This window comes from Anomaloglossus baeobatrachus, chromosome 10 (assembly GCF_048569485.1).
Source record: "Anomaloglossus baeobatrachus isolate aAnoBae1 chromosome 10, aAnoBae1.hap1, whole genome shotgun sequence".
Lineage (NCBI taxonomy): Eukaryota > Metazoa > Chordata > Amphibia > Anura > Aromobatidae > Anomaloglossus > Anomaloglossus baeobatrachus.
This window is the reverse complement of record NC_134362.1, coordinates 75,486,708-75,501,965: the sequence shown is the minus strand read 5'-3', so window position 1 is coordinate 75,501,965 and position 15,258 is coordinate 75,486,708. Positions and strand designations below refer to the sequence as shown.

Here is a 15,258-nt window from a genome sequence, read left to right as displayed (position 1 = left end):
GTAATAAATTATTGTATTGCAATTTGAAAAAAATAATAAATCTGATGAAATAAAATCATAAAAAGACGTAAATAATAAAAATATTTCTATTGGCTCTATATTCGATTCAATATTCTTATTTCTAGTTTTAGTCTTAAATCATCATTATTGTTGTTATTTTTCATTTTGATTATACTTTGCTAGTGAAATTGAAGGAGTTAGCTGTAACAAACTAATAAGGGGAAGGCTGGAGAAAACCAGTCGTTTTAATAAGGAGATAAGAATTAGGGAGGCATCTTCAGTACCAGAAATTAATAAATACAATTATTTTATAAGTTATGTAAACAATAGACTATATAAAAAAATTATTCATTATTTGATTTGTTAGTCGTTCTACACAGACATTTTCCTATAAAAAGGTTTTTTTATATAAAACTTTACTATAAAAACTTACTAAAAATTATGAAGACCATGGAATTTTTAAAAAAATTACTCCGACGGGTTAAAGTTTGTAAAAGGGGGGGAGGATATAATCAATAGTTTATGTCAAATATATAAATAGATACATTTGTCATACACTATTATATATTTGACATGAACTATTTATATATTTGACAAACTATTGATATCCTCCCCCCCTTTTCCAAACGACTGGTTTTCTCCAGCCTTCCCCTTATTAGTTTGTTACAGCTAACTCCTTCAATTTCACTAGCAAAGTATAATCAAAATGAAAAATAACAATAATGATGATTTAAGACTAAAACTAGAAATAAGAATATTGGATCGAATATAGAGCCAATAGAAATATTTTTATTATTTGTGTCTTTTTATGATTTTATTTCATCAGATTTATTATTTTGCAATGGAACCCAATAATTTATTACTAATATTGATATATTTTGTTAAGTGTATAATTTTATCTGTAACTAGTTTAATTTTTTGAATACATATTTTATGTTCAATAATGCTGTTCAATATGACTACATGAATTGATCTTTATCAGCAGTGGTCCCTACAAACCCTGCTAATTGATTGATTTTTTTCAATGCCTTCACTATTTTGTGTGTTAAATTGATTAAAGGGTGTGGGGACCGCTAATTTAATCAAATTTTATGTATATAAAGGATATTACTCTGTATGAACGCTGCTACCTGAGGAAGGGGGAATATGCATCCCCAAAACGCGTTGTGGCATAGTTATCTGTATCTTTAATAAAATCCTTGAGAATATACCATCTAATTCTTCTCTAGCAGCGCAGCCGATACCGTGATTTTTTTCTTTTCATTCTCTGATCGTTATCTCCTTTTGGAGTTCACTGAATAATAGGAATGAGAGATGTTTAGCCATTGTATTGATCAATGCAAAGGAGTCCCAAAACCAAACACCAAGGTAATCTCTATTTTTGGGGTCCCTATCCTACGTGTAACCTCACCTGCAGTTAAAAACTTGCTCTGTATAGGAAGCAAAGGACCAATACAATGGCTAAACATCTCTCATTCCTATTATTCATAGCAGCTATGCAGATACCATTTTCATGTTTTTCACTTTTTTCAGATAGTCCATTGTATTTTTCAGTCTAGTATTCCCATAGCAGTTTTGCTTTTCATTATTCCCCTATACATTGTGACTGATGTGCAACTCTTTATCCTATTATATAGAAGGAGCAATGCACGCTGGGATAGTGCAGCAAAGGAGATCTCAGCACCTATAGTGCTGGTAGTATGCTGATGAAAAGCCTGCCCACCAAAAAAAAGAGTAGATGATAAAAGAGAAAGCCTAAGAGATAGAACATCTTTGGACATGTGTGTTCCAAAGGAGTTATTTAGTTTGTTGTTTGGGATGACGACACGAAGACCATGCTCTGCTATGGGGTTTTGTGTGAAAGGACAGCCATGCTTCAAGAATTTCTATAGATATCAATAGAACAGAAAGTTGGATGTTGGAACTGTAATTTCATGCTCGTTTCTAGGGAAGTCCATAAACAGTTTGTCTTCTTAGCACAGCTCCCAAAAAAATAGAAAAAAATGTCCCACATCTGCCAAAGGGATTAGTCAGGGAAAGCTGGGGCTGAAGAATTGCTTCCATTAAGGGATTTTCTAGACTTAAGTTAAACAGGTCACCTCAAGTCAAGCCCAAGTACCGCAGATTGCCAAAACTGGTCCTGCAGGGTCTACGTATGTTTCCTGCCTCTCCAGCAGAGCTGGCACCTAGACCATACCGCCACATACTGACGGCCGCCCTGTCCAAGACACCACTAGAGTGCAAGGACGCCACCTTTAGGCAAAACAAGATACTGCAGGACAAACTATCTGTGGATTTATTTTTGCCATGTGGTTCAACATATTCCTAAAATGCTTCTATTGAAAAAGGAGGAAATTGCAGATAATCAGTGCAGGACCACGCCAACCACCCAAAATACACTCATCTCCTTCACAAGCATTCAAAGGAAGTGAGCCCACCTAAAGTAAACCCGCCAATACATATAAACACCTCACATCTATATAATATCAGAAATCCACTGGGAATTAATGACGTCCTTGGGACAGTGCAAGGAGAGGTTGTACTCCTGGCTCACTATACACTGTAACCACTCCTTGGCACATTAACCCCTTCACCACCGGCCGATTTTTCGCTTTCCGTTTTTTTTTTCACCATTCTTCTTCCGAGAGACGTAACTTTTTTATTTTTAAGTCAAGATGGTCAAGTGAGGGCTCATTTTGCGGAACGAGCTGTTACTTTTAAACTACTCCATAAGTTTTACCATATAGTGTACTAGAAAACGGCAAAAAAATTCCAAATGCGGAAAAATTGCAAAAAATAAAAAAGTGAGAAAGCACTATTGTTTTTGAGATATTTTATTCACGGTGTTCACTATATGGTAAAACTGATGTGTCGGTGTGATGCCTCAGGTCAGTGCGAGTTCGTAGACACCAAAACATGTATAGCTTTACTTTTATATAAGGGTTAAAAAAAGAATCAGAAGTTTGTCCGAAAAAAGTGGCGCACGTTTTACGCCATATTCCGTGACCCGTAGCGGTCTCATTTTTCGGGATCTATGGCTTAGTGATTACTAATATTTTGAGTCTTGAGTTGACGTTTTTAACGGTACCATTTTTGCGCAGATGCTACGTTTCGATCACCTGTTATTGCATTTTGGGCAAAATTCGTGGCGGCCAAAAAACGTAATTTTTGGGTGTGGAATTTTTTTGCCGCTTCGGTGTTTACTGACCAGATTAATTGATTTTATATTTTGATAGATCGGGCGTTTCTGAACGCGGCGATACCAAATATGTGCATATTTTTTCGTTTTTTAACCCTTTAATTTTCAATGGGGGCGAAAGGGGGGTGATTTGAACGTTTAGGTTTTTTTATTTTTTTTAATTTTTTTAAAACTTAAACTTTTTTTTATTTTACTAGTTCTACTAGGGGGCTATATGGATCAACCATCTGATCGCTCTGTCATATCTGCTGATCATAGCTATACAGCTGTAAACAGCAGATATGCTCATTTTCTGCATCACCCAGCTCCGAGCCGGGTGAAACCGAAAGTAATTCATGTAAGCTACAAGAGTCATCACATGACCCTGTGCTACCATGACAACCACTGGAAGTCACGTGATCACGTCACGTGACTTCCGGTATCGGCAGGTGAGTAAATGTTTACCGCTGATGCCGTTATAATGGCGCTGTCAAGTATTGACAGCGCCATTTAAGGCGTTAAACGGCACGGGCAGATAACGATTCTGCTCGTGCCTGGCAGGCATACATCTCAGCTGTGAAAATCAGCTGAGATGTGCGCCGATCGCGGCAAGATGCCGGCAGCAGACCGCGGGCAGTAATACTATGACCGCTAGGACGTAATATTACTGCCCGTGGTCGTTAAGGGGTTAACTAACAGCCTGCTGTGCGTACATGCTACATAGCGGACTATCATTCAATCGGATTACAGCACACTCACTGTGTTCAGTGGCTCCATTGGGCCTCAACGCATCCCTGCCTGCCTCAAATAGGCATATGCAGCCTAAAATGAACACTATGTGAACATAGCTAAATGTAACCATTCTCTACACCATTCTGTTGACTGGAAAAAAGCAGCTGCAGGGAGAATATACCTTCATTTTCTCCCTGTGGCCGCTGCTGCAGTAAGCAGGATTTAAATGCCATTTACCTGCAGATAACCACTGAAGATAAATAGAATTTCTGGACTTAATGAATAGTATACTTCTTTTAAAGGGAACCAGTCACCTAGAATATGCGTTCTGACCTATCAGCAGACGCATGTGTGCCCTAATTACACCTCCCTACCCATCCCTGTGCTGTAAAATTAGTATAATATGAAAGTAATAAAAAACGTTTTATTACCTTCATATTTCGTATGTAAATAGCAGAGAATGTGGTCACAGGGGGCGGCGCCTTGCGCTATGGACGTCTGCATATTTCCGTGGTATCACGCCCCTGTGGGCGTGATACCATGGAGCAATGTCCCCGTCGCTCATTCTATCCTGCGCGCATTGCAGCAGGCTTCTTTTCCGGGTGTTCAATCGCTGGCTTCAGACGCGCACTGCACTTGCACAGTGCGTGTCTGAAACTGAGAAGGAGAAAACGGAAGAGAAGCCTGCCACAATGCTCGCAGGATAGAATGAGCGACGGGGACGTCCATAAGGCAAGGCGCCGCCCCTGTGACCACATTCCCTGCTATTTACATACGAAATATGAAGGTAATAAAGCGTTTTTTATTACTTTCATATTATACAAATTTTACAGCACAAGGATGGGTAGGGAGGTGTAATTAGGGCACACATGCGCCTGCTGATAGGTCAGAACGCATATTCTAGGTGACTGGTTCCCTTTAACATTAGTTTTGAAAAATACTTTTTTGAGCACAACCCCTGCGTGCCACCCTCTTAATATAAAATGGCATACATGTATGTCATCTGATTGCAGAAACACAAGAACTTTGCGAGAGTGGAGTTGCGATTGGCATTCACACTCCTACAGGAGCTGCCAGGATTTGGAAAACTCAGATCCCAAAAGTACAACCCCTAAAGTACTGAACGGCATGGCCCTCTTCATCTAGAGCCATCAACTGGTAAATCTGGGATGTCTAGATGGACCTCGGCCTAAAGACCTCCAGAGCTGACATATTATATATACCATGTTGGAGGAAACTGACATTTTTGAGAACTGCAGCAAACAAAATATTAAATATAAAATAGGCAATTCTGGTAGTTACATATTTTCCATTTTGCAATTTAACGTATGATTAAAATACTTTTGTACCTTGATAAACTGAACTTTTTGGCTATGATGATACGATATGATTACTTGATTACTTTTTATTTCTTTATTTTAGCAATACACCAAAGAAAGAAAGAAAATTAAAAAAAAAAAAAAAACACTCCACCTATTGACATACAATACACTTTACGTTACTTTGAACCGTCGGCTTACCTTTACCAGTTGGGAGTCTCCAAGTCGAGAGCCAACAAACACTACTCCATTATCCAGGTAAGTGAGACATTCTGCAATGGAGGTCTGCAACAAGAAAAAAAAAATAATTTATGGGACCAATGTAATTACAGAGTCTAAGAAAAAGAGCTGAATGACTATCTGCCCAGAGGGAATAAGGCATGGGTCACACGCCCAGCAGAAGACATTGGAGCCCACCCATGTTGTACAGTATTTAGAGCATACCCTTTCAGGCAGCAAAACCTTGCTATAAGTGGAAACAAACATATAATTCAGGCAGATAAAGCATGACTTGCACAGTAAATTGTCTCCTACCTCCCCCAAAAGTTCCACCCGGAGGTCCTTCAGAGTGACGCTCCCATCCATCTGCTCTTCCTTCTCCAACAGCAACATAAACAGGCGACCTTCCATGTCCCCGAGAAGATAGCGGGAGCCATTGACATCTACGCGATTATGACACACAATAGTACTTTGCTGCAAAAAAACATACATGTATGATATGATTAGAGATTATATATGTACATATCCAATTACACAAATACTTCTATAGTTACAGAGAACCTGTCTGCAGGATTTAACACTATAAAGTGAATACATGGCCGTAACGGCGCAGTGATGCTGGTTAAATGGATTCCTGCAGTGTAGGAATCAGATCTTTGATTGCTGAGTAATCTTCCTCTAAAGTTTTCATGGAGACGTCATCCGTGCAGCGAGGCGTGACTTTGGGGGTAGGGTCTTCTCCGCGTGCCTCCTCTGTTTAGTCTATAGGTCACTGATTATTCAGAGATCTCCCTCCTTTTTTGACATTCTGCACCGCCTCCATGACTGGTGAGCAGTGCATGTGTACCGCCCCGGTGTTAGTCAGGCTGCTCGGATCCGGGATCATGGCGGCTTGAGGGGCCTGGACCTGGCTTGGTGGACACTTAGATCCGTAAAAGGGGGGATATTTACAGGGGAGAGGTTCGTGACGCCACCTGTGGGTTGCGGTAATGGGAGTACCGCCACTTCTGGAAGCAGTACCGGGACAGATAGTGGTAGGGCTAAGCCACACGGCGAGAAAAACAGTGCGAGTGGAGTGCGATAAAACATCGCATTCCCCTCGGACCAATTCTAGCCTGTGTGTCAGCACACATGAGCGATTATTTTCTCAGCCCTGATCGGACTGAGAAAACAATCGCAGCATGCTGCGATTGTAAGCTGAGTCTCTTTCTCTCGCACCCATTCAAGTGAATGGGGCGAGAGAAAAGAAGGGAATTTTGTTTACTTACCGTAAATTCCTTTTCTTCTAGCTCCAATTGGGAGACCCAGACAATTGGGTGTATAGGCTATGCCTCCGGAGGCCGCACAAAGTATTACACTAAAAGTGTAAAGCCCCTCCCCTTCTGCCTATACACCCCCCGTGCTCCCACGGGCTCCTCAGTTTTGGTGCAAAAGCAAGAAGGAGGAAAAAAATTATAAACTGGTTTAAAGTAAATTCAATCCGAAGGAATATCGGAGAACTGAAACCATTCAACATGAACAACATGTGTACACAAAAAAACAGGGGCGGGTGCTGGGTCTCCCAATTGGAGCTAGAAGAAAAGGAATTTACGGTAAGTAAACAAAATTCCCTTCTTTGTCGCTCCATTGGGAGACCCAGACAATTGGGACGTCCAAAAGCAGTCCCTGGGTGGGTAAATAATACCTCATAATAGAGCCGTAACGGCTCCGTCCTACAGGTGGGCAACCGCCGCCTGAAGGACTCGCCTACCTAGGCTGGCATCTGCCGAAGCATAGGTATGCACCTGATAGGGTTTCGTGAAAGTGTGCAGGCTCGACCAGGTAGCCGCCTGACACACCTGCTGAGCCGTAGCCTGGTGCCTCAAAGCCCAGGACGCACCCACGGCTCTGGTAGAATGGGCCTTCAGCCCTGAGGGAACCGGAAGCCCAGCAGAACGGTAAGCTTTGAGAATTGGTTCCTTGATCCAACGAGCCAGGGTTGATTTGGAAGCCTGTGACCCTTTACGCTGGCCAGCGACAAGGACAAAGAGTGCATCCGAGCGGCGCAGGGGCGCCGTACGAGAAGTGTAGAGTCTGAGTGCTCTCACCAGATCTAACAAGTGCAAATCCTTTTCATATTGGTGAACTGGAGGAGGACAAAAAGAGGGTAAGGAGATATCCTGATTGAGATGAAAGGGGGATACCACCTTAGGGAGAAATTCCGGAACCGGACGCAGAACCACCTTGTCCTGGTGAAACACCAGGAAGGGGGCTTTGCATGACAGAGCTGCCAGCTCAGACACTCTCCGAAGTGAAGTGACTGCTACTAGGAAAACCACTTTCTGCGAAAGGCGTGCGAGAGAAATATCCCTCATTGGCTCGAACGGTGGTTTCTGAAGAACCATCAGCACCCTGTTCAGATCCCAGGGTTCCAACGGACGTTTGTAAGGAGGAACGATGTGACAAACCCCCTGCAGGAACGTGCGTACCTGTGGAAGTCTGGCCAGGCGCTTCTGAAAAAACACAGAGAGCGCAGAGACTTGTCCCTTAAGGGAGCCGAGTGACAAACCCTTTTCCAATCCGGACTGAAGAAAGGACAGGAAAGTGGGCAAGGCAAATGGCCAGGGAGAAAAACCCCGAGCAGAGCACCACGACAGGAATATTTTCCACGTCCTGTGGTAGATCTTGGCGGACGTTGGTTTCCTAGCCTGTCTCATAGTGGCAATGACCTCCTGGGATAATCCTGAAGACGCTAAGATCCAGGACTCAATGGCCACACAGTCAGGTTGAGGGCCGCAGAATTCAGATGGAAAAACGGCCCTTGAGACAGCAAGTCTGGTCGGTCTGGTAGTGCCCACGGTTGGCCGACCGTGAGATGCCACAGATCCGGGTACCACGACCTCCTCGGCCAGTCTGGAGCGACGAGGATGGCGCGGCGGCAGTCGGCCCTGATCTTGCGTAACACTCTGGGCAACAGTGCCAGCGGAGGAAACACATAAGGGAGTTGAAACTGCGACCAATCTTGAACTAAGGCGTCTGCCGCCAGAGCTCTGTGATCGTGAGAACGTGCCATGAATGCCGTGACCTTGTTGTTGTGCCGGGACGCCATTAGGTCGACGTCCGGCATCCCCCAGCGGCAACAGATCTCCTGAAACACGTCCGGGTGAAGGGACCATTCCCCTGCGTCCATGCCCTGGCGACTGAGAAAATCTGCTTCCCAGTTTTCCACGCCTGGGATGTGAACTGCGGAGATGGTGGAGGCCGTGGCTTCCACCCACATCAAAATCCGCCGGACTTCCTGGAAGGCTTGCCGACTGCGTGTTCCTCCTTGGTGGTTGATGTAAGCCACCGCTGTGGAGTTGTCCGACTGAATTCGGATCTGCTTGCCTTCCAGCCACTGCTGGAACGCTTTCAGGGCAAGGTACACTGCCCTGATCTCCAGAACATTGATCTGAAGTGAGGACTCTTGCTGGGTCCACGTACCCTGAGCCCTGTGGTGGAGAAAGACTGCTCCCCACCCTGACAGACTCGCGTCCGTCGTGACCACCGCCCAGGATGGGGGTAGGAAGGATTTCCCCTTCGATAATGAAGTGGGAAGAAGCCACCATCGAAGGGAAGCTTTGGTTGCCTGAGAGAGGGAGACGTTCCTGTCGAGGGACGTCGGCTTCCTGTCCCATTTGCGTAGGATGTCCCATTGAAGAGGACGCAGGTGAAACTGCGCGAAAGGAACTGCCTCCATTGCTGCCACCATCTTCCCCAGGAAGTGCATGAGGCGCCTCAAGGGGTGTGACTGACCTTGAAGGAGAGATTGCACCCCCGTCTGTAGTGAACGTTGCTTGTTCAGCGGAAGCTTCACTATCGCTGAGAGGGTATGAAACTCCATGCCAAGATATGTCAGCGATTGGGCCGGTGTCAGATTTGACTTTGGAAAATTGATGATCCACCCGAAACTCTGGAGAGTCTCCAGAGTAGCGGTGAGGCTGTGCTGGCATGCCTCTTGAGAGGGAGCCTTGACCAGCAGGTCGTCTAAGTAAGGGATCACCGAGTGACCCTGAGAGTGGAGGACCGCAACCACTGCAGCCATGACCTTGGTGAAAACCCGTGGGGCTGTCGCCAGGCCGAACGGCAGTGCCACGAACTGAAGGTGTTCGTCTCCTATGGCGAAGCGCAGGAAGCGCTGATGCTCTGGAGCAATCGGTACGTGGAGATAAGCATCTTTGATATCGATCGATGCAAGGAAATCTCCTTGGGACATTGAGGCGATGACGGAGCGGAGGGATTCCATCAGGAACCGCCTGGTCTTTACGTGTTTGTTGAGCAGTTTTAGGTCCAGGACAGGACGGAAAGACCCATCCTTCTTTGGAACCACAAACAGGTTGGAGTAAAAACCGTGACCCTGTTGCTGAAGAGGAACCGGGACCACCACTCCTTCTGCCTTCAGAGTGCCCAGCGCCTGCAGAAGAGCATCGGCTCGCTCGGGAGGCGGAGATGTTCTGAAAAATCGAGTCGGAGGACGAGAGTTGAACTCTATCCTGTAACCGTGAGACAGAATGTCTCTCACCCAACGGTCTTTTACCTGTGGCAGCCAGGTGTCGGAAAAACGGGAGAGCCTGCCACCGACCGAGGATGCGATGTGAGGAGGCCGTAAGTCATGAGGAAGCCGCCTTGGTAGCGGCACCTCCGGCGGTCTTTTTAGGGCGTGACTTAGACCGCCATGGATCGGAGTTCCTCTGATCCTTCTGAGGCCTTTTGGACGAGGAGAATTGGGACCTGCCCGCACCCCGAAAGGACCGAAACCTCGACTGTCCCCTCCTCTGTTGGGGTAATTTTGGTTTGGCCTGGGGTAAGGATGTTTCCTTTCCCTTGGATTGTTTGATGATTTCATCCAGCCTCTCACCAAACAAACGGTCGCCAGAAATTGGCAAACCGGTTAAGCACTTTTTGGAAGCCGAATCTGCCTTCCATTCCCGTAGCCACAAGGCCCTGCGTATTGCCACCGAATTGTCGGCTGCAACCGCTGTACGGCTCGCAGAGTCCAGGACAGCATTAATAGCGTAGGACGCAAATGCCGACGTTTTGAGAGGTTATGGACGCTACTTGCGGCGCAGACGTACGTGTGAGTGCGTCAATTTGCGCCTGACCCGCTGAAATAGCTTGGAGTGCCCATACGGCTGCGAATGCTGGAGCAAAAGACGCGCCGATAGCTTCATAGATGGATTTCAACCAGAGCTCCATCTGTCTGTCAGTGGCATCCTTGAGCGAAGCCCCATCTTCAACTGCAACAATGGATCTAGCCGCCAGTCTGGAGATTGGAGGATCCACCTTGGGACACTGAGTCCAGCCCTTGACCACGTCAGGGGGGGAAGGGATAACGTGTATCCTTAAGGCGCTTGGAAAAACGCTTATCTGGACAAACTCGGTGTTTCTGGACTGCTTCTCTGAAGTCGGAGTGGTCCAGAAACATACTCGTTGTACGCTTGGGGAACCTGAAACGGAATTTCTCCTGCTGAGAGGCTGACTCCTCCACTGGAGGAGCCGAGGGAGAAATATCCAACATTTGATTTATGGACGCGATAAGATCATTCACTATGGCGTCACCATCAGGAGTATCAAGGTTGAGAGCGGCCTCAGGATCAGAATCCTGATCAGCTACCTCCGGGTCATCATACAGAGAGTCCTCCCTCTGAGACCCTGAACAATGTGATGAGGTCGAGGGGATTTCCCAGCGAGCTCGCTTAGGCGGTCTGGGGCTGCGGTCCGTGTCAGAGACCTCACCCCGGGATCTATGAGACACCCCGGGGGAACATTGTTGTCCCAACTGAGGGGAACCAGGGGGCAATGATTCCACAGTGCCCATGGTCTGAGATACCGGTCTGGACTGCAAAGCTTCTAGAATCTTAGCCATAGTCTCAGAAAGTCTTTCAGTAAAAACTGTAAACTCCGTCCCTGTCACCTGGACAGTGTTAGCAGGTGGTTCCCCCTGGGCCCCCCTTAGCAGAGGCTCCGGCTGAGTAAGTGCCACAGGGGCCGAGCAGTGCACACAATGCGGGTCAGTGGAACCTGCCGGTAGCGAGGTCGTACATGCGGCGCAGGCAGCATAGTAAGCCTGTGTTTTGGCACCCCTGCTTCTTGTGGGCGCCATGCTGTTGTCTCCCCTGAGCAACACAATAGGGTATATAGCCAGAACTACCGTATTTTTCGGACCATAAGACGCACTTTTTTTCCCCCAAATGTTGGGGGAAAGTTGGGGGTGCGTCTTATGGTCTGACTATAGGGCTGCGGCTGGGAATGAGGGTGCTGCGGGTCATCGGGGGCACGAGCAGGCAGCAGCAGCGTCTGCTCGTGACCACGTGGGCCCGCTCATTACATATGCACGCCCATCCTTCCGCCCATCTCTCAGCGCTGAAGCCGGCACTGACAGGTGGGCGGAAGGATGAGCGGGGACGCGCGCATAGTAAAGAGCCGGCATGATCACCCCTGGCAATTACAGCCTGGAGTGATCATGTGCGGCTGTATTCACTGCCCCCCGCGCGTCATTACCAGCGCGGGGTGCAGTGAATCAGTACACTCACCCGTCCCCGTGTGTGGAGCCGCCCCCCTGCTGCACGCGATGACTTCCGATCTGTGCCGGTCAGCTGATCTGTGCCGGTCAGCTGATCTGTGCCGGTCAGCTGATCTGTGCCGGTCAGCTGATCTGTGCCGGTCAGCTGATCTGTGCCGGTCAGCTGATCTGTGCCGGTCAGCTGATCTGTGCCGGTCAGCTGATCTGTGCCGGTCAGCTGATCTGTGCCGGTCAGCTGATCTGTGCCGGTCTGGTCAGCTGATCGGCACAGACAGGAAGACATCGCGATGTTGCAGGGGAACGGCTCCACACACACAGATCAGCGTGCCAGAGAGGAAGATGATCGGTGCTGCAGGGAGTGAGGAAAAGGTGAGTATAAACGTTTATTTTTTTCTCTGTGCTATAGGATACAGGCCATATACCAGGATGGTATATGAGCACGATGGGAGTATATGAGCAGGCAGGATGGGGGGGTATGTGAACAGGCAGGATGGGGGGGCATGTGAACAGGCAGGATGGGGGGGCATGTGAACAGGCAGGATGGGGGGGCATGTGAACAGGCAGGATGGGGGGGCATGTGAACAGGCAGGATGGGGGGGCATGTGAACAGGCAGGATGGGGGGGCATGTGAACAGGCTGGATGGGGGGGCATGTGAACAGGCTGGATGGGGGGGCATGTGAACAGGCTGGATGGGGGGGCATGTGAACAGGCTGGATGGGGGGGCATGTGAACAGGCTGGATGGGGGGGCATGTGAACAGGCTGGATGGGGGGGCATGTAAACAGGCTGGATGGGGGGGCATGTAAACAGGCTGGATGGGGGGGCATGTAAACAGGCTGGATGGGGGGGCATGTAAACAGGCTGGATGGGGGGGCATGTAAACAGGCTGGATGGGGGGGCATGTAAACAGGCTGGATGGGGGGGCATGTAAACAGGCTGGATGGGGGGCATGTAAACAGGCTGGATGGGGGGGCATGTAAACAGGCTGGATGGGGGGGCATGTAAACAGGCTGGATGGGGGGGCATGTAAACAGGCTGGATGGGGGGGCATGTAAACAGGCTGGATGGGGGGGCATGTAAACAGGCTGGATGGGGGGGCATGTAAACAGGCTGGATGGGGGGGCATGTAAACAGGCTGGATGGGGGGGCATGTGAACAGGCTGGATGGGGGGGGGCATGTGAACAGGCTGGATGGGGGGGGCATGTGAACAGGCTGGATGGGGGGGGCATGTGAACAGGCTGGATGGGGGGGCATGTGAACAGGCTGGATGGGGGGGCATGTGAACAGGCTGGATGGGGGGGCATGTGAACAGGCTGGATGGGGGGGGGGCATGTGAACAGGCTGGATGGGGGGGGCATGTGAACAGGCTGGATGGGGGGGCATGTGAACAGGCTGGATGGGGGGGGCATGTGAACAGGCTGGATGGGGGGGGGCATGTGAACAGGCTGGATGGGGGGGGCATGTGAACAGGCTGGATGGGGGGGGGCATGTGAACAGGCTGGATGGGGGGGGCATGTGAACAGGCTGGATGGGGGGGGGGTATGTGAACAGGATGGATGGGGGTTTATAGCAGGATCATATACAAGGCAGGAGGATCATTACCAGGATGGGGTACCTTAGTAAAGAATTTGGGGACATTACCCCCATAACAGTGTCAGCAGCAGATCCTCGCCCTATAACAGTGTGTCATGACCACATTTTTTGCTTAAAGTTTTATTTTCCCATTTTCCTCCTCTAAAACCAGGGTGCGTCTTATAGTCCGGTGCGTCTTATAGTCCGAAAAATACGGTAAACCGTGCACCATACAGTGTAAAGAATAGCCTATAAACATATAACCTATAATTACACTTCTGCACAAGTGGGGCCAGCACCTCAGGTGCTGCTTACCGGCCGCTTAAAGCGGTTGTGTGGCCACCAGAATCCCTGCCTGGGTCTCCCAGAGCTTGTCCCCCCTCTGCAGCGTCAGAGTAGCTGACAGGAATGGCTGCCGGCGTCCTGAGGAGAGGAGGGAGCCGTGGGCGTGACCCAGAAAGTGCGGGAACTGGTGCCCCACTGTGCACAGTGAGGGGAGTGGAGTATGCAAAGCATGCTCCAGCCCTCAGTGCTGCCGTCCTGCACAGCGTCCCGCCCTTCCCCTGACTGGCAGGCCTGGGGGCGGGAAGAAAAAGAGACTAGGCCGCAAAAGCCGGGGACTCGAGTTATAAGCGCGGCCGCCGTATAAGCGCGGTCGGCGCGGAAGTCCCCGGCGTACTAACAGTCCCAGCCGCGCCACAGTAATAACAATGGTAGCGGCGGTCATCGCGGTAGTCCCCATACACTAACACACTCAGCGACGCTGCAGTGTGTAATGGCACAAACGCGGTCAGCGCCGCGGTCCCCGGTGCACTAGCACACCCAGCAATGCTGGAGTGTTGCTGTGCGCGGTCCCCACGGGGACACAGAGTACCTCAAAGTAGCAGGGCCATGTCCCTGAACGATACCCGGCTCCTATCCAGCAGAGTCCTCAGGAGCTGTGGATGGAGCACGGTCTCAGTGCCTTGAGACCGATTAGGATCCCACTTCACCCAGAGCCCTAAGGGGGATGGGGAAGGAAAACAGCATGTAAGCTCCAGCCTCCGTACCCGCAATGGATACCTCAACCTTAACAACACCGCCGACAAGAGTGGGGTGAGAAGGGAGCATGCTGGGGGCCCTGTTAAGGGCCCTCTTTTCTTCCATCCGACATAGTCAGCAGCTGCTGCTGACTAAGCTGTGGAGCTTATGCGTGCATGTCTGCCTCCTTCGCACAAAGCAAAAAACTGAGGAGCCCGTGGGAGCACGGGGGGTGTATAGGCAGAAGGGGAGGGGCTTTACACTTTTAGTGTAATACTTTGTGCGGCCTCCGGAGGCATAGCCTATACACCCAATTGTCTGGGTCTCCCAATGGAGCGACAAAGAAATCGCACTGCACTCGCGGTACACCGGTGTACCGCTAGTGCAGGGGCGAGAATGGCAATAGCCGGCTACGCAGTAGAGAGGGAGAGAAATCCCTCCCTCCCCTCCTGAGTGCCGGCCCGCCCCCCGCAGCTGAGGTCTGCTCGCACGAACGGACCTCAGTTGCAAGGACACAGGCATGACACTCGGCTCTGCTGTACTGCCAGCACGAGCCGAGTCTCATGCAAGTGGATCGCAGTAGTGCCCGTGTGGCCCCAGCCTTAAGCAGCCAGGTGTCAGTCCCTCCACAGGTAGGAAAGGCCCCTGGCTGAGGGTGTTGGTAGTTATATGGGAT

At 49.1% G+C, this 15,258-nt stretch overlaps 2 protein-coding genes across 2 annotated transcripts in view; one reads left to right on the top strand and one right to left on the bottom strand.

Moving 5' to 3' along the window:
- Positions 1–15,258, top strand: part of TKFC (triokinase and FMN cyclase) — a 742,129-nt gene that overhangs the window by 627,405 nt on the left and 99,466 nt on the right. The window lies entirely within an intron of this gene.
- Positions 1–15,258, bottom strand: part of DDB1 (damage specific DNA binding protein 1) — a 91,649-nt gene that overhangs the window by 58,159 nt on the left and 18,232 nt on the right. Inside the window, exons 6-7 of the mRNA XM_075325272.1 lie at positions 5,764–5,922; positions 5,431–5,514 (exon numbers count right to left, since the gene is read on the bottom strand). Coding sequence (XP_075181387.1) covers positions 5,431–5,514; positions 5,764–5,922 — 243 coding nt within the window. The remainder of the gene's footprint in view (positions 1–5,430; positions 5,515–5,763; positions 5,923–15,258) is intronic.